Here is a 19,138-nt window from a genome sequence, read left to right as displayed (position 1 = left end):
ACCTCCACTGAAACCCATTCAAACTGACATTTTTGATCCCACAGCCATCAAAGCAGAAAAACATGCATCATATCATTTCACTTGTTTGCTTTTTTATCACGTTATCGAAGATACCCGAGTCTCTTATTTGTTGAAAAGGGGGTAAAAAATAAAAAAAAAAACAACTCATGTTTAGCATATTTCATCAAAGATGTAGTAATTATAGAGGGGGTTTAAGTTTCATTGAACAAGTGCACGCTTTTTTCTCTCTCTGGCATATCAAAAAATGTTTGTTTTTTTGTCGCAGAGATTTGTGAAAAAAAACCCAAAAACGAATCATGTCGTGATACACAAAGAGATAAAGGCTCTGAGGATCTCATAATTCTTTTGAATTATTTAAGAATTTAAATCTTAAAAAATTTTATTTTCTTTTCCATAATGCTGATTCATGTATTTTTTTTCAATAAACATTGCAATGTTTTATTTATTCCTAACTTTTCATTTTCTGCGTTTTAATTTTCACGGCGAGAATGTGCTTCCATACATCCAAAGACCAAACTGGTAAAAACAAGAAAAAGAAAAATGTTTTCTTTACCTTAGATTGTGGATTTCTGTCTTTGTTGAGGAACGTCGATGTGATTGTTACACATAAAATCAAATACAAATTTACCGAGTGAGATTCACACACCCACGCAGCCACGCCCCGTGCGTCTGGTGAAATAAAATTTAACAAACAAAGTGCTCTAAGATGTGAAAACTGAAACCGTGTTAGGAGAAAAAAAATCCATCACCAGGCTTTGAACTCATGCTGCGTTCAGGTCGTACGGGATTAACAACTTCTGCACTGCAAAAAAAAAAAAAAAATCAAACAGCGGGAGTCAGATTTTATCACTTTGAATTTTGCTGAATTCTGATAAGAAAAGGAAGGAAATTACAAAAATGTAAAACTGTTAACACGAAGCGTCGCTCAGGAGAACTACAATAAATCTGACGGGACGTGAACGCAACGCTGAGTTCAACAGAAAAAAAGAAATAAAAAAATGACAAACTGTAAATTTAAGAGTTTTCTTGCTGATTTTTTGTTTTTACTGCAGAAAAGTCCCTCTGAGCTGATTGGCTGCCTTCACTTCTCGTCTTCACTCTGGGCATTAACAGGAGGAGCAGGGTGAGCTGAGAGGACCGGTGCATTATGGGTAGTGTAGTTTGACCGGAGCCAGTCAGGACTGTCTGTTGTGTTTGTGTGTTTGGACTCTACGAGATGGCCTTGGCCTCGGGTAAGAAAGCCTCCCAGTATTTTATCAGCTGCGGGAGAAAGAAACAAAATTATTTCATTATTCTGCCAAAAATATAGAATTACAAAATATAATGTGCAAAATATTTGATATGTTATATACTCTATGCTAAACATTAATATTAAAATGAAATTAATCATCTAATCAAATTAAACTTTGTGTGAACATAATGTATGAATATATATACACACACACACATATATATATACACATATATATATATATATATATTTTTTTTTTTAAAGTCAAACATTTACATTTTTCCTAAAAAAATGGCCCAAATTTGATTTACAGAGGAGAGCTAAAATTCAGTCTGTGAAAATATTTTATATTTTGTAAAAAATGTTTAAAATGTAAGTTAGATAATGTATTATTTGCAAATTTATACATTTCAGAAAACTTGTAATATTAATTATTATTATTAATTCTGGAGGCGTTTTATGGTGATTGCTTCTAGTAAAAATACTTATTTACAGGGAAACTGTCAAAATATTTTTCTCTAAGTATTAAATAAATTAAGCATTTGAATTATTTAAAATAAATGAAATTCCATGAAACTCAATGAAACTCCATCAAACTGTCATTAACTTTTGCATTTCGCACTGCTGCTACCAATAAAAAGGAAAATGAACGTGGATTTATATTTAAATTCAGAATTAGAAAAACTTTATTGTCCATTGTAAATCACAAGGCAAATTCCATCATCCAGATCATCTAATTAAACAAAATTTTAATTTTTAAATCAAAAATGTCCTCTTTACAAATGCAGAAATACTGCCAAAATTAAAATGTCATCAGATATCTCAAATGTTTTATTTAATATTATGTATAAATTATGTGTTAATTACAACTAATTTAATCAGAAAATTTGTTAAAAAGAGACTTTTTAATGAAGTTTTTTTTTCTGTTATAATGCTTGATTGTAAAATATCTTACAAAAGAGACCTCATGTTTATTTTCATCTATTTTACATTTTTTATTCATGCACATGATGATATTTAAATTCTGTTAAACATTTTAATAATGGCAGCCGGGTCAATTTTGTGATATTATTTGATTTTTAGATGAGTTTACATGTAACTATTGTGCAAAAAAATTAAATAAAAGTGAAACAATGTAATAATCATAATTAGATTTAGTCGTTACCTGCTGTTGTGTCTGAACCAGCGACTCCAGGTATTTGATTATGATCGTTTTAAAGTCCTTCACTCTTTCTTTCTGTTGGATAACAACAAAAACACGATAAGTCACACACACACACACACACACACACACACACACACACACACACACACACACACACACACACACACACACACACACACACACACACACACACACACACACAGATCTTCTCACCTCATACCTGCTGACTTCTTTGCGAATAGTTTTGGAGATTTGTTCAAAGTCTCTCTCTCCCTGCTGGACTTTCCCCTCCAGCTGAAACACAAACAGGAAGACAAACAACACACTCAATAAAACGTTTATTATACTTTTTGGATATTTTGATGAATAAATTCTCAGCTGTAAAGTCTCTAAATCTCTCAGTAAAATTTTAAAGTGGATCAACATCACCTGCAGCTCTGAACTTAAAAAAAACAATAAAGACTGATACAGAAAAAATTATATATATAAACATAAAAACACACGACCCACATTGTATGTCTGAAGTGATTTGTGGCAAACCCATACTAGATTTTCAAGGATATATTTATATTTTTATTTGGTGTAAAACATAAAAAAAAAACAACTACTTTGTATTCAGTATATTGAAAATTATTCATTTCTTCTCTTCTAAAAAACTGGCTTTTAAAGGGTTAGAATTTTGAAAATTATTGAATATTTGATATTTACGATTAGGACTGATGCTGGTTAAAAAAATAAACTGAATTTAAGTTGAAAACACTTTTGAAAAACTCATTTTGTGGGACACGAGTGTGTGTGATGTTAAAGCGCGTTTTCATGAAGTTTATTAATTGAAGTTATTGATATTAATTAACCGAACACAACAGCAGCCGCAGGGTTACACGAGTCTTTAGGGCTGAAATAACGATTAATTAGCTAAATTAGCGGGTTAAAGGAGGTTTTTATGATGAAACTAAAATGCTCCGAGAGCCACATGGATGCACATTAACTCTTTGTTTGACTGCACGGTCTGAAAGGTCACACGAAAGCATTTGTCTGTTTGACTTTAACTATTTGAAACCCTTTTTTTTGGCGCTGCTTTCAGGCGCCTTTCCTGAGTATTTAACCCCTTTGAACCCGGAGCAGATTGGTGCGATTTCTTTCAAAAACATGAAAAAAATCCTACAAAAAATAAACGCAATGAGCAACTTGGTAAGAAATGTTTCTCAAACTGGAAGAAATTAGTAGATTTGTAAAATAATTTTTAAAAGCTATGGAAAAATTATCTTAATTTCATTATATGTTAAAAATTATTATAAAATAATACATTTCAAGCACCTTTTCCAGGTCATTTTCCTGTTTTTCCTGTTTGTTTGTTTGTTTTTTAAATTAATATTTTCTTGTACTTTTTATAATTTCTTGTTTATTTTTTGGGTGATTTCTTCTTTCACTGCTCATTGCACTTTTTTCAATATTTTAAAAGAAATCAAACCAATTTGGTTTAAAGTGTCAAGTTTAAAGAGGAAATTCTGACCCGAAATGAACATTTTTAACTCTGATATTTGGGAAAACACTCAATTTTGAGGAAAAGTGACCTTCAGTGACAAACTTCTTCATGTGACTGCGAACGAAACAAAACACCAAAAACAGGCAAAAAATGAACGCTATCACGAAAACGTCTAACAGGGTTCCTGCAGCTGCAGGAAAGTGGAATTTAAGACTTTTTCAATGCCACCAATTAAAATTAAAAAAAAAAAAAAAAAAGCCCAAATATTTACAATAATAACATAAAACTTGACCTTTTTAGTGACTTTAATACAAGTAGCATTTTTAATTTTTTTTATTTGCCAATTATTTTGAGATTTTACAATTTAATCTCAGGAAAAAGAGATTCATAAAATCCTACTTTCCATGTTTTCGCATGTTTAAGACTTTTGAAAAAATTAATTTGTGACATTTTCATTTTAACAATTAAGGCCTGATTTTTAGATTAATTAATTCAATGACTTTTAAGACTTTTTTTGGGATCCGTGGGAGCCCTGTCCAAGAAAAACGGTGAAAAAATGTGAGAACCAAAAGGTGCGATGAGGCAACTGAAAGGTGTGAAGCAGGCAGGCGGTCAGGCAGGTGGACACAGACAGACGGACAGATGGACGGAGAGACAGACGGACAGAGAGACAGACGGACAGAGAGACAGGTGCACATTCAGACAGACGGGCAGGTCCTACCTCCTCAATCTCCTGGTTGCAGGAAGGCATGGCGGGAAAATGCAACAAAATATTTAAGAGGCAGGAAATAAAATGTTCAGAGCTTCCAAAATCAAAGAGGAAGATCCAGAGACATGAGCAGACACCGAGAAAGACAAAAAAGCACCAACCGAAAGGAAAAACCCGCCCAAAGACCCCGAAAAACTAAAGCCCAGACCAGGAGGAGATTTAATCTCAGCAGCAGACCACTAACATTCAGAGGAAAATCACGCGTTTACGTTCAGATTTTTCAGATTTAAATGAACTTTTAGTTGAAAGCTGTGTTGTGCACTTTTATTTAGAGAAAGTTCTTGTGTGAGAAATTAAAATGAGGCATTAACCCTTCAACAGCTGGATTGATTAAAGTTTCTTGTGCTGTATTTAAAACCCTGAAACCTGAAATTGGTTGAATTTTTTAAAAATAAAATAAAATAACAGGAAAAAACATAATAAGCAACTTCGCAAAAATGTCCTGCAAACTGAACAAAGGTAAAAGGAGACAAGAAGGCTTATTAAAGATTATATAAAGATTATTAGATATTACCAAAAACAAACAAATAAATAAAATAAATAAATAAAAAGAAAACAAAAGTAGGGAAACGTCCAGAAAACAAAAAAAAAAAATGTTATTTAAAATTATGTAATTATGTTAAAGAAAAAATGTGTATAAAAGACATATTTTATTCTTATTTTTAACTATTATGAGGTCACCTCCTTCTGCTCGTTTTTGTTTTTAGCTGAAAATTTGAACCAAAACAAAAAAGAAAAAAACAGTGAAAAAAAAATTTAAAACAAGGAAATGACCTGAAAAAGTGCTTGAAAATTGTGTAATTATGGATATTTAAACAGGTAATTATGATAATTATAAATATAATTTTCTTTTATTTTTTTCTCTGTGTTTTATCTATATACATATATACATATATATATATCTATATATATATATTTACCTAAAACAGAGAACTGAGTCTGTGCACAGACAGAAAAACACTCAGTCTGACTCAGCGCTGTAGTTCCAGTCTGGAGCCCACAGGGGGCAGCGCTGCTTAATAATCTGAACACTGCTGTTTTATATCACTGAGTTTTTAATGTTGCACTGATTTCGTGCAGAATAAAGTCCTTTTTGTGTTTCTTTTAACTCACTGAGTCACACTGACATGAAATACACCTCAAGATTAAAACACACAACTAATGTGCACAAAACAGGATGATTTTTCCTGCAGTTTATATCAAACTGTGACTCCTGTTTCTTAATAAAATAAAATCAGGCCCAAAAATAAACCTGCACAATTTCTGTTCAAGCCCGACCGGGGCAGGAATTATGGCAGCAGTTTTTGGCTCGAGTTTGATTAAAAATATGAATTTCTACTGCAAAACTTATATTCTTTTGCAACTTTTTGCACTATTTTTTATCATACATCTATTAAATTGGTTTTTTTAGCAATAGAAAATGATCATCATAATTATTACCAGTCTATTTTGCCATTTCAGTTATTCCCCTGCGCAGTGTCCTAATACTAGTGCAAAATCAATAAAAAAAATATATATATATATATATATATATATATATATATATATATATATATATATATACATATATATAATTCAATTAATTAACATTAAAATAATCTTGAAAAATTATTAAATATATATATTCTTAATATTTAATAATTAATAAAATCTGAAAATTGGTAAAAAGGCAGAGAGAGAGAATTCAATTATAATTACATAATTAAAGTTAATTGCATTTACATTTTCAGCACCTTTTTTAAGCCATTTGTTCATTTTTTTTCCCACTTTTCTCTACTTTTTGTGTGCTAATTTTCTGTTAATTTTCTTGTAAATTTTTACTAATTTCTTTCTAATTTTGGGTAATTTCTTGTGAAGCTGCTCATGACCTTCCTCCGTGTTTTTGAAAGCGATTAAGCTGATTTGAGGTTTCAAATGAATACAAAAGAAAACTTAAAAACATGAAGATTCTCAGGCAGGTTCTGCATGATTTCTACGTGGATGTTTTTGAATATTTATTTGTACCTCACAGAAGCTACATCTATTATTTTTACAGGCTATGGTTTTGACATTTACACAATATTTTACATTAAAAAACATAATTATTAAGATTTATTGTCACATGCATTAATTTTTAATATTCAAAGTGTCAATTTGTGCTCAGGGGAGAATAAACACGCTGCAGTGACTGCTTTATACTCATCACATCAACGCTCATGATTGTTTACATTTTGGCAACATTAAAAGTTTGCTGAATTATCTTTCAGCAGCTCCTGTTTGCTAACTTTAAATTTTGAATTTTAACGAGCGTCTTTTTGTGTATGCATGTATTTATGAATGCTTTTTTTTGCAGTTGACATAACAGGAAATGCTTTCATTAATGGTTTGAGTCAATCTGAATCTAAAATGTGTTTCACGTGTGTGTGTTCGGATTTGACTTCACTTTGCTTTCACATTGTGGATTAGTAATATTTTTGCAATATAAAGAGGTCTTTTCTGTTCAGCAGCCGTGTGAAGTAAAACTCTTTTTTTTTGGCTTCAGAAAAAGGCGGTGTGTGTTTTCTGTTGGCTGTTGTCAAAGCGTGAACCAAAACCCGACTCCTGACAGGCGGCAAAACTCTCGTCGGCTCCAAATAAATGTTGGTTGTAACTCTACTGCGATCTGTCCTCGTCTGCAGCTTCTGACAGCAGCCTCCCCCCAAAACTCCCCCCCAAAACCCCACATCTGACAGCTCCTTCGCTCTAATACCAGACCCCCGACCACGGCAGCTCCGTGTGTGTGTGTGTGTGTGTGTGTGTGTGTGTGTGTGTGTGTGTGTGTGTGTGTGTGTGTGTGTGTGTGTGTGTGTTTCCTGACAGAGAGGATGAATTTGTGTGGTGACAGCTTCAACAGATGCTCTAATAAAGTACTTTTCTACTCTCTCCTGCTCTTGTTTGTCGTACCGAGTTCATGTTGGAGTCTGAAAGAAAACAAGATTTATATATAAAACTAACAAAAAAGAAAAAGTTTTCACATGACTGAACCCTGAAGGTGCGCTTGTTTTCTCTGACTGGACGCACCGACGCCTCAGAGGGAGGAGAGCGAGCAGCAGACGTGCTGTCTGTGAGCGTTATTATTCTCACCATGGTTTTATTGCACACGATTAACCTGTAAGATTAAAAATTTAAACTTTAATTGTGTTACTGCTTCTGTCTACATCAGTGATACTCAACTTACAGCCTGAGGGCCAAATGTGGCCCCTGATAGGGTGCTGGGTGGCCCCCAAACATGTTCTAACTCACAATAAAAACAATGTGATTCACGCTGTGAATTGTTTTTGTGTTTTTAGTCTCCATAAGGTGTCAGAGTGCATAAAACAGCATCAAAATAAAGCTTATTGATAAAAAAAAACATCTGTGTTGGATCCCCAACACCCCCACAGAGGTCCTAGCTGAGACACAAAATACTAGAAATGTCCGAAAATCCCTGAAATGTCTTAAAAATCCTAGAAACTTCTTGAAAACGTAAAATCCTCTAAACATTGTAAAATGCTGGAATCATTCTGAAATCCTAGAAATGTACTTAAATCCTGGAAAAGCTCTGACATCCTTAAAATGTCCTAAAATCCTAAAATTGTCCAAAAAAACCACAATATGTCCAAAAATCCTAGACATGTCCTAGAATCCTAGAAATGACCTTAAATGCTGGAATTGTCTAAAAATCCCCCAAATTTCCTAAAATCTGCACAACGTCCCAAAATCCTAGAAATGACCCGAATCTGAGAATGTCCCAAAATCACAGAAACGTCCTAAAAACCTGGTACATGTTTGGGGCTGCTGCGACTCTCATATTGCAAAAGTCGCCAACAAGCAAAGCAAGGTGAGTATCCCCGGTCTACATTCATCCCTCTGTCCCTCTGTCCGTCTGTGTGTCTGTCCCTCTGTCCGTCTGTGTGTCTGTCCCTCTGTCCGTCTGTGTGTCTGTCCCTCTGTCCGTCTGTGTGTCTCACCTCTTTGATCTCGTCTTTGGCCTGCTGCAGTTTGTCCGGTTTGTTGTTGAACTGCAGTTTGGCTTCAGCTTCTCGTTTCTTCTGCAGCAGCATCTGACTGTCCTGCCACTTCTGCCACGTCTTCATACGGTGGTCAAACACACCCTGCGCACGCACACACACACACACACACACACACACTGAACGTCACAAAAATACACAACATTTAAAACTGAACCTGCTGTTAACTCCAAAGATCGCAAATAACAGACATTTGGAAAACTGACATTAGTGTCCGGTAACCAGACGTATCACTCATTTATTATTAATATTAATTATATTTTGATTTATCTAAAATGTCATAATTCAAATTTGACATTTTTATCTACTTTAAATGAACACAGTTTTTTAAAATGAAATACGTTTTCTAAGTTTACACAAGTCAGTGGGCTTTTTGTGGTTGCTTTTTTAAAGTAAAGTCGAAAATTTACTGCAGAATGAAGCTTTGACGTATAATAAAAAATAAAATTACTGAGCGTCACCCGGACGATCTCACGAAAAAGTTCAGAAAACCCAAGAAATGCTCGGACATCCTGGACGCATCCTAAAATCCTACAAACGTCTTAAAATCCTTAACATCCTGAAATCTGTTGATGAAATGCTGTGGCTGTCAAACACTCAGCTGTTCGACAGTCAAAGTCCTTCACTGCATTTGGTTCTCCGCGGCCTATTCTTTTTATCATTGCCTGTTCCTGTTGTCTGTCAAAACGTGGCTGTTATGCTTTCTATCGACTACGTCTCATATCATTATCGTTTTATCGCCCAGCCCTACCTAAAACTCCAGAAATGTCTAGAAAAGTCCCAAAAATTCTAAAATCCTAGAAATGTCCTTAAATACTAGAAATGTCCTAAAATCTTAAAAACGTCCTTTTTTTCAGACTTCTAACCAAAAACCCACTGACTTTGAGACGGGAGAACTGGAAAGTTTCTGGGTTTTAGGACTCATTACTGGGGAACTCGACTCTATTCTACTCTACTCTGGATCTGTCTTCTACTCTACGTCTCTTCTACTTCACAGTTTGACTTCCTGTCTCGGTCCTACCTGCTCTCAGGTGTCCAGCGGCTCAGAGATTGAGCAGAACAAAGGTCACGTTATCACAATTTAAGGTACAGAGGGGTCGACGGCTCGTTTAAAGGCTCGCTCGGTGGCGTTCAGAGATGCGTTCATACCTTGACGGCGGTGATGAGGCGCACGTAGTCGCCCAGTAACTCGGAGAAGAGGTAGAAGTCTGCGTTGGCCTGGTCCTGGTGCAGCTGGTCGATCTTCTCCTCCACCTCGGCCAGCTGGGACAGAGCTCGGGACAGCGCCGTGTGGTCCTCGCTGTTACCCAACATCGCCGCAGACTTGGCGAACTGCGCCGTGTTCACCGACAGCTCTGAGAGAAAGAGGGCGAGATCAAATTTAAGACTCTGTTGGTCCCATCCGAGATTCACGCAAAACTTAAGCAATGTTTTCGAAAATATCGATAAAACACAACTGCGAGACGACGGAGTTTCCTTTGATGTTCTGCGACTTCTCGTGATGTTATCAGGGTTCCTACAGCTGACAGGAAGTGGACTTAAAAAGACCAGTTACTTAGGGTTAGAGGGGATTTTTATCCAAATATTCACTTTAATATAAAACATGACTTTTGGGTGACAGCAACTCAAGCGGTACTCTTAAATTTTTTTTTTTTTTTCAGCTATGTATTATTTGAGGATTAACACCTGGATCATCATCAGTTTTTCTGTGTTCAGACGCGTCTAAACCTCTAAAATCTAAGAAAATGGTTTGATTTATTTCTAAAAAATTAAAACATTTGGAGGGAAAAAAAGGTAATACGCAACTTGGAAAGAAGCCAAAAAAAAAGGTGATAAGAAAATCATTAGCTGGGCGGGATTATGTGATATTATCAAAAAACTCGAGAAAAATGTAAAAATGTCCAGAAAACTTCATTTATAAACCTAATCAGTATATGTAATAAAATAAAATATGTTTTTTTTTTTGTTTTTTTTTTAAAAACTCTAGCACTTTCTGTTTTTTTCTTCTTTTTTTAACGTTTCTTTTTTGTGGTTTACTTTAGGTTAATTTTCTTGTAACTTTTTGTAAATTTCCCGCTAAAGTTTTGGCCATTTCTGTTGTTAAGTTGTTCAATGTCTTTGTCCTCTCACGCCTTCGAAAGAAATTTGCTCCGGTGTTAAAGGGTTAACAATCCAAGCTCAGAAAAAAAGAGTCATAAAATCGTACCTTTTATGTCTTCGCACTTACGAAAAATGAATTAAAAATGTCACATGACCAACTCAGGCCTTACTTTTAGATTGATTAATTCAATGCCTTTTAAGACTTTTTAAGGATCCACAGACTTCTCCTCTGATGATAACATCCCAGTAACCATGGCGATGGATGTTCAAACATCAGCAGCTTTATTTCTATTGCAGCCGCCGCACTAGTCGTCATTATTTCCAATCCAAGGCCACGTAGGCGTGTTATGGAGCCGTGATGGAAAGGCGAGCCCCTTATACGAGGGAGCAGCCACGTATGCGGGATTTCTGGGAGATGTAGTCCACGATTTCACAGAGGAACTGTAGATTCAAAACTTTCTCAGAGTTATGTGATGCAATAACAGCTCTTGTAGCTCCTGCTGCATCATGGGAGCCAGTTCCTACTGACGAGCACACAGACACAGCATCATGTGACCTAGAAAAGACTAAAACGTGTTTCCACTGCCGTTTTGCGAATTATGGCTTTTTCAAATCGCCTAAAATACCACCTCATGTGGGCTTAAAAATTAGTTTTGTCAAGGTTGTTACATTTCCATTAGGCGTATTTTATATTTTTAGTTTCACTCTGTGCAACTGGACAGTCGATGGAAACCCGTCTTGTGATGCGGAGCGTGTCTGCAATGAAAAATGTCTGAATTTCAAAATGTTTCATGACTCCAAAAAAAGTGTGTTTTTTTCGTACCTTTCCTGTGACAGACCAGAGACTCCACGCTGGCGTGAAGCTTCCTCAGCTGAACATCCAGATTCTCAAAATGCTGCTGCTTCTCCTCGAACCACTGACACACACACACACACACACACACACACACACACACACACACACACACACACACACACTTAGCACTAATGAACAAATAACCTTTTCATCCATCTCACTCTCACGTCTTCCTTCTTTCCTTCCTTCCTTACCATCTTTTCCTCCTCCTCTTTAATTTCAGTCCTTTCTTTCTTTCTTCCTCCTTTCTGTCTCTGTATCCTTGAATACACTCTGCCTGCGTGAGCAGCGCCGCTCAGGCGCATCTTAGCTGCCGCTCAGCTGCGGCACATCTAAAGAAACGGTGGCGTGCTGATTTTTTTCCACGTGATGTGCGTTTGTCAGCAGAAACAGTGAAAATGGTGTTTTGATGATTATACTGACTTTATGCCACTTTTCACTGCAGTTTCAGTGTCTTCATCTGTCACAGAGATGAGGAAATACAAATATCTGTTTTGCACAAACTTTTCTGTTTAAGTTTAAAAAAAACGTCTCGGTCAACAGGATCTCATCAGTTGTCGACATGAGGCATTTTATGTTTATTTTTTTGTTGATGCAGGAGCTGCACGACTTCATAGTGAAGTAGAGCGAAATGTGTGTTTATAAATGTGGAAATACAGAAAGCACAGCAGCAGGCAGCTACGGCGCTGCCGGTGTGGACACCGTGAGCGTGAAGCACGCTGCAGTTTGGCGAGGTTGCCGACAGGCGCTTCCAGGCCTCACTGTCCGTTCATTTTCTTTTTCCCCACTTTTTTCATTCAGCTTTTCTCCTACAAAGTTCCTTTTTTCCACATTTTCTTCTTACTTTCCTCCCTCCCCCCCCCCTCCTCCAACTACCTTCCTTCCTCCCGTCCTCACTTCATTCCCTTCTTTCCTCCTCCTCCTCCCTTCCCTCCTTCACTCACAGCGTCCGACTCGTTCATCTTGATGGTCATCTTGTTGACGGCGTCAGCGGCCTTGTTGACCATTCGCAGAAGTCCGGCGCTGCTCAGAGCCTGAGTGCTGACCGCCCGCGGCAACTGAACAAACAAACAACAAACAAACAAACAAACAAACAAACAAACAGGACGAGTGGTTAACTTGGGCGACTCATCAGGCTTTTATTTCTCAAGATTATTTGAGTATTTGAGAACACAGAATGAAACGAAATACAGTTTCTCACCGGCTGCTTTCAGTGCATTTAAAGAGAAACTTCTGTGCATTAAAAAGTAATAAATATTCTAAAAACAACGATCAATATTATAAAGCAGCAACAGTTCAGCAACAAGTTCAGACACATTTCTCGCTCATTTTCCCTGTTTGTTTGAGGGTTATTGGATATTTTAAAGAGTTTTTTGATCCGTCTGAGTTTTAATTTGATGCAATCTTCCTCCATGTTTAGCTGCTGACCATCCATTGAATAATTTCCCCTGAATCTTTCTCTGCGTTCGTGTCATTTCAGATTATTTCTGTTATTTATTTGCTTTCTTGCTGTTGATGTTTCACTTTCTTTTTCGGGCCTTTCTGTTCAGTTTCTCTTGTTTCTTTCTCCTTCTTCCTCTAAATTGTGATGTCTCCCACGTTTTAGCTCCACTCAGGTTTAATGCGGCCGCTTTATGTGCCGAGAAACTTTAACAGCCGCAAAAACCGACTCAGACTCGCGCTGTCACTCCGAAAACGCCCCCACGTCCATCTGAAAATAGGCTCATTTCTCTTCATTTTGGAAAAGTTTACTTTTTTCCCGGACATACGAGGTTTCCCTCCGACGCTGGACCGCGCTGCCCCCCCCCCCACGCCGCCTCCAATCTCATTTACCAGGAGCGGCAGCAGTGAGGGGGACGGCTCGGTCCCCGGGGCCCTCGCTGACGGAGGGACGAGGGTAAATGAGTGGAGGCGGGGGGCGTAAAAATAGCTTTCAATTGCAGCCCGATCTCCTCCTCCTCCTCCTCCACCTCCTCCTCCTCCCCTGGTTGTGTTTCATTAAGCGAACCGGACGGACCGACACGCTCGGTCAGGCGTCCGAGTGATTCATCTGTTAAATCGGTGACACGAGGCCATTTATTCTGGACCCAACGACCGCCGGCTCCAACGCAATCCCACCAACAGTTAGCAGAGCGGCAGGGAGGAGGAGGAGGAGGAGACGGAGGAGGAGGAGGAGGAGGAGGAGGAGGAGGAGGAGGAGAGTTTGAGCCAACTAGGCGAAATGTTACAGAGGATTTAGTCGGAGTGGACAGTAAAGCGGGGAAACAGGAGACGCCGCGGGCCCTTAAACCCCGAGGCAGTTTTCAGAGGCTCGCGGGTTTGACCTCGTCGGGACATTTCGCAGTTTGCTCGAAAAAAAACGAAGAAAACTCAGAGCGAGTTTTTTGCCTTCTTGGGAGGTGGTTGTTTGTTTGTTTTTGCCTCATTTGAGACTTTCTGTGAGACGTTTGAGTCTGCGTCCGACTCTTTGGTCCACAGTGAGACGTCGCGACACTTCAGCTCAGATTACAGGGACGTTATTTTGAACATTTACGGCTCCTCGAGGTTCGATCGTTCAGGTTAACGATGCATCGTGACGCAGTTAAAATTTGATAAAAAATATGTGAGATTCAAATCGCTGAGATGAAAAATGAACCGCTTTACTCCGTCCTACGTCATGTCCGAGACTAGAGACAGCTCGGCAACGTAAATAAGATGAAGCAAAGGCTCCGCGACAGGCGATGTTAAAATATAAGACGCACCCTGCAGTTTCAAATCAAGAGTTCAATGGCATTTGAGTTTCTTAAGTCAGAAAGTAACAAAAGCGAGAAGATTACAGAAAAAGCAAATATTGACAAAGGAAGTATAAGTACGCAAATAGTACAACTAACATCATGAGTAGCTCCGGTCAGCCCCGCCCACTCACGTTACTCCTTAACAACGACTACACGAACAAAAAACAAAAACAAAAAAAACCTACACGGCCAAACCACACTGACAAGCTGCGACCCGACTTCTCACCACGAGTGAGAAACGACCGACTTAGTTCCTCAAACTCGCCCTCTGCTTCCCCTCTAAAGCAAACTGTTAACCCTTTAACCTTTTAACCCTAACCTTTCCACAGCAGCCTCCTCTGTCCCAGTGAAAGGGTTTTTAACAGCACGGACATCGTGAATGTCCAGAAATACATTCACTGCACAGTTTGTGTTTTACATTTATACCTCAGAAATTCCTCAGAGATTTTTAAATTTGATATAAAAAGAAGAGAAAATGCAGTATTTTGCCCAATTTTTATTTGAAATAATTAATAGAATATTAATGAAAAATAATAATAATTCATAACAATTCTTATTATTAATAATAACAATAATAATAATGATAATAATAATGATAACAATAATAATAATAATAATAATAATAATAATAATAATAATCAAAATAATTTCTGTTTAATCTTTATTTTGTTATTGTATTTTTATAACATGTTTCTGCTTCAGATCTCTTGTGTAATTTTACCTTAATTCTTTTCTGGCGTTCGTTTGCCATTATTGTTTGGCTTTTATTGTTTTTGTCTCTGGCGTTTATTGTCTCTGCTTTGTTTTTTTTTGTCAAAGTACTTTGTAAACATTGTTTTTTAAGGTGCTATATAAATAAAGTTATTATTATTATTATTATCACCTGGGAGTCTGAGAAACTAGTATGGACAATTTCCACTTTTTTCTCTCGTTTCGTAGACCAAAATATCGAGAAAATCATCTCTAACTGATAATGAGAATAATTGTTAGTTGCAGCCTTAATAATCTTCCATTTTTGGTTCATTCGGGTCAATCCAGCAAATGTACAAAACCTTGAGCTAAGAAACAACGAGTTTCCAGACTGACAGAGCCGAACTGCAGTTTGCAGGTTTTGATGATTTTCTGCAGCGAAGCTCTGATGAAGAAGAAGTTCTGACTAATAACGCAGACTGAAGCGTTTAAGGCTGACTGGACTGCTACAGTTTTAAAAGGCGTCCGAACTGCTGCTCAAACTAAAACACTTCTGTAGGGAAACAAAGACGCATCATTTGTTTGTTTGTTTGTTTGCTTGTTTGTTTGTTTACCTCTGAGCTCTCCAGGAACTGCAGGACGTCAGGATCCTTCAGCAGGATGGGATGCTTCACTGTTCTCATCAGATACCTGAAACACAAGAAAATTATCACTAATTATTCCTAAAACATCGGGGCTCACGCCAAAAAGTACATGAGATCAAAGTTTCTTATTTTTGTTTGTATCCACGGTTTGTTCTCAGTGTTTTTGCACCGTTGCTCATTATTTTTTGGTTCTCAGCTTTGTGTTTAAAGGTGCGATTAAAGAGCGCTGCTTCCTGTTTACGCTCTAACACACAAACTAACAGCCGAAGGAAAACTGATTTATGATTGTCGCTGAAACATTTTTCTGTCATCCAAACACAAAAAACAGAATAGATTTTTTTACACAATCATTTTTTATGCAGTCTCAAAAAAAACTCACTCATATCACTCTGCACACAAAATGCGCTTTTCAAAATCAATTTCAAATTAAAAGAAAAATATTATACTTTAATATCATTTTCTACTTTCGTTGAGTTAATGTTTTAGTCAATGAGTCCTAATCATAAATAATACATATTCATTAATTTTCAGAATTTTAATCCTTCAAATGCCAAGTTTTTGTCATGATGCTGCTATGTTTTCAGATAAAAAATAATTAGTATTTTCAATATACTACATGCAAAGTAGATTTAGCTGCTGACAGTCTGGGATATGTCAGTGTGTGAGTGTAGCTGCTGACAGTCTGGGATATGTCAGTGTGTGAGTGTAGCTGCTGACAGTCTGGGATATGTCAGTGATCAGCAGCTACATTGACTGTGACAGGTCACCTAGTGGAAATAGCATGTATTTCCTCCATATGCCAAATATGGTCAAAATGACCTCATCAGGTGGAAAATAGTCAAAATGACAAATTCAGAGTCAAAAGCCCAGAATGACACCCAGAAATAATACAAGTCCTGTTTTTCTGCTCTGATGGCTGTGGGATCAAAAATGTCAGTTTGAATGGGTTTCAATGGAGCATTTTTGGACCTGAACAGTCTGAATGTAACTATTTAGTTTCCACAGTGTATTTTAGACTTATTGTAGGAGCTGAGCTGCAAATTCACTGATTACACTCAAACACACAATCTGGACTACATTTATCACACATGCATCAACACACACACAATTATCAAAAATAATAAGAATGAAAAGCACCAAACAGTCCCTAAGAGTTCATTAGAATTTTAAGACAAATTCAAATGTGTTTGTGTGTGTGTGTGTGTGTGTGTGTGTGTGTGTGTGTGTGTGTGTGTGTGTGTGTGTCCATCAGTGTGGAGTTCTGCAGCTCTGAGCTCCATCAGCTGTCAGTGGCTGACCTTCCTGTCAGTCAAACAGCATCAGTAAAGGGCAGCAGAATGTCAGCCCCGCCCCCTACCTGCTCCTCAGTATTCAAAACACACACACACACACACACACACACACACGAGTACATGAACATGTGTGTTGTGATAATGATGTATCTAATATTTCTGGTTTAACCTTTCGGCCTGTAAAGTTCTGACCTTGTTGATCTTTACCACAAATACACACACTCACACACACACACACACACACACACACACACACACACACACACACACACCCATGCACACACACACACACACACACATCCATGCACACACACACACACTCACACACACCCACGCGCACGCACACACACACACACACACACACACACACACGTAAATAACAAAATTAATGATGGCAGACAAATATCTGATGTCAAAAAGGATCATCTGAACTTCTGCAGCTGCAGACTTTTCTCACTGTTTTATCTATTTTTTATACTTTAAACGTTTTAATAATAAATTAGTAACATATAGATACATAATATTTTCTTTACCCAACTTCTGACCGTCCTTTATTTAGAAAAATAAGTGAGAGAGGGGGTCGGGATATGTAAGTTTGACTTTACCTGCTCATTTTCGGACACTGTTTCTTTTGTTTTGTTTGTATTTTTAATATGTGGTTTAATTTTTGGTTTGAAATAAAGTCATTCGTTGAATATTTTTTTGTATTTCTTTGAACGTGTGGAAGCCAGAGATTTTAAAATGCAACTTGTGCGCGTGACAATAATTGTGAATTTGTTAAATATTCATTTTTCATAGTTTATGTTATTTTCAGTAAAAAACTGAAATCCTTTAAATCCTCCAGAATCAGCAAAAGAAAACTTTTTGTTTGTTTGTTTGTTTGTTTTGTTTTCTGATGTTTTTCGGGTCGTACCTCTCCAGAGCCGACCTCCTCTTCTCCACGAACTCGTTGGACGACTGGTCCTCCTTCCCGACCTTCACCTTGGTCATCCCTGCAGACGAGGAGACGCTCGTTAATTAAAGCGTCTAATTAACGTTTCATATTCACATTAACAGAACAAACAAACGTTTGTTTGTTTTGAGTCTCTTTACAAACATTTGTTATTTCGTGTGAACAGTTTGTTTTGCACACGAACAAAAAACAGCTGATTCCAAACGTCCGAACGGTTGAAGATGTTGTTGTATGTAAGAAATTTGTATTTCGAAACCCGAGAAAACTGGTTTGATTTTTCTCCCAAAACCATAAGAAGAAAACGAGAAACTTAACAAGAAAAAAAAATCACAAATGAAATCAGATTTTTTTTTCTGTAACTTAATTCATACTTTTTTTTTTCTAAGACTTTTGAATCAAATTTTAAAGATTCGTTCTCTAAATCGACGGCCGGGTTTTTTCGTAGCTTTTGAAATATACATCATTTAAAAAAAAAAAAGTTTTGTATTTATTTCACTTCTATATTTTTTAGAAAACGTGCCTTCTGGGCCGACGGGTTTGGACAAAATGTTTTCTTTAAAAGACAAATTGGAAATTTTTTTTCTTTAAAAAATGTAAGTGATTTATGAAGAAATTATTTAATTATTTATATTTTTTATTGAGCTCATTTTAACCCTTTAACACTCACATTAAGATATGCCTTTGCAAAATAAATATACAACATTATAGACTATAGAATATGTAACCAAAATGCATTCATTTCTTTTTTTTTAAATCTAAATCTAAAAGTGACTTCACGCAATAAATAATGAAAAATAAAAATATATAGATACAAACAACTGTTAAAGTTATAAAATAAAAGTCAGAAAGTAACTTCCTAAATAAACAAACAAATTAAATAAATCAAAATCTGTTCTGAAATGTAAAGAAATAGTCAGTTTAATATGATAAAAATGGAATTAAATAGAGTTACAGTATAATGAAATAACTAAAATGCATTGTGTAAAAACATCTAAATAAAATGAAATTGGTTTTTGCAGAATTTTTAAAAAATGTCATCTATGCGGATGCATGCCTGTTAAAGTTAAGATCATCTTTTTTGTCCCCTTTTACAAATTTCTTCAATTTTCCAGACGTTTTTTTAAGTTGCT

At 36.6% G+C, this 19,138-nt stretch overlaps 1 protein-coding gene across 2 annotated transcripts in view; it reads right to left on the bottom strand.

Annotated features, from left to right (window-relative positions):
* snx2 (sorting nexin 2) overlaps window positions 1-19,138 on the bottom strand; it is a 37,831-nt gene that overhangs the window by 2,439 nt on the left and 16,254 nt on the right. For both annotated transcript variants that reach the window (XM_088076244.1, XM_088076245.1), the window contains exons 7-15: window positions 17,970-18,048; window positions 15,735-15,810; window positions 12,601-12,714; window positions 11,624-11,717; window positions 9,850-10,055; window positions 8,641-8,784; window positions 2,631-2,711; window positions 2,418-2,489; window positions 1-1,281 (exon numbers count right to left, since the gene is read on the bottom strand). The exon at window positions 1-1,281 is cut by the window's left edge and continues 2,439 nt beyond it. In XM_088076244.1, coding sequence (XP_087932370.1) covers window positions 1,231-1,281; window positions 2,418-2,489; window positions 2,631-2,711; window positions 8,641-8,784; window positions 9,850-10,055; window positions 11,624-11,717; window positions 12,601-12,714; window positions 15,735-15,810; window positions 17,970-18,048 — 917 coding nt within the window. In that variant the 3' untranslated portion in view covers window positions 1-1,230. The remainder of the gene's footprint in view (window positions 1,282-2,417; window positions 2,490-2,630; window positions 2,712-8,640; window positions 8,785-9,849; window positions 10,056-11,623; window positions 11,718-12,600; window positions 12,715-15,734; window positions 15,811-17,969; window positions 18,049-19,138) is intronic.

This window comes from Plectropomus leopardus, chromosome 4 (genome assembly GCF_026936395.1).
Source record: "Plectropomus leopardus strain MGB_pleo_1.0 chromosome 4, ASM2693639v1, whole genome shotgun sequence".
Taxonomy (NCBI): Eukaryota; Metazoa; Chordata; class Actinopteri; order Perciformes; family Serranidae; genus Plectropomus; species Plectropomus leopardus.
The sequence above is the reverse complement of the archived record's forward strand: the minus strand, read 5'-3'. Positions and strand labels throughout refer to the sequence as shown.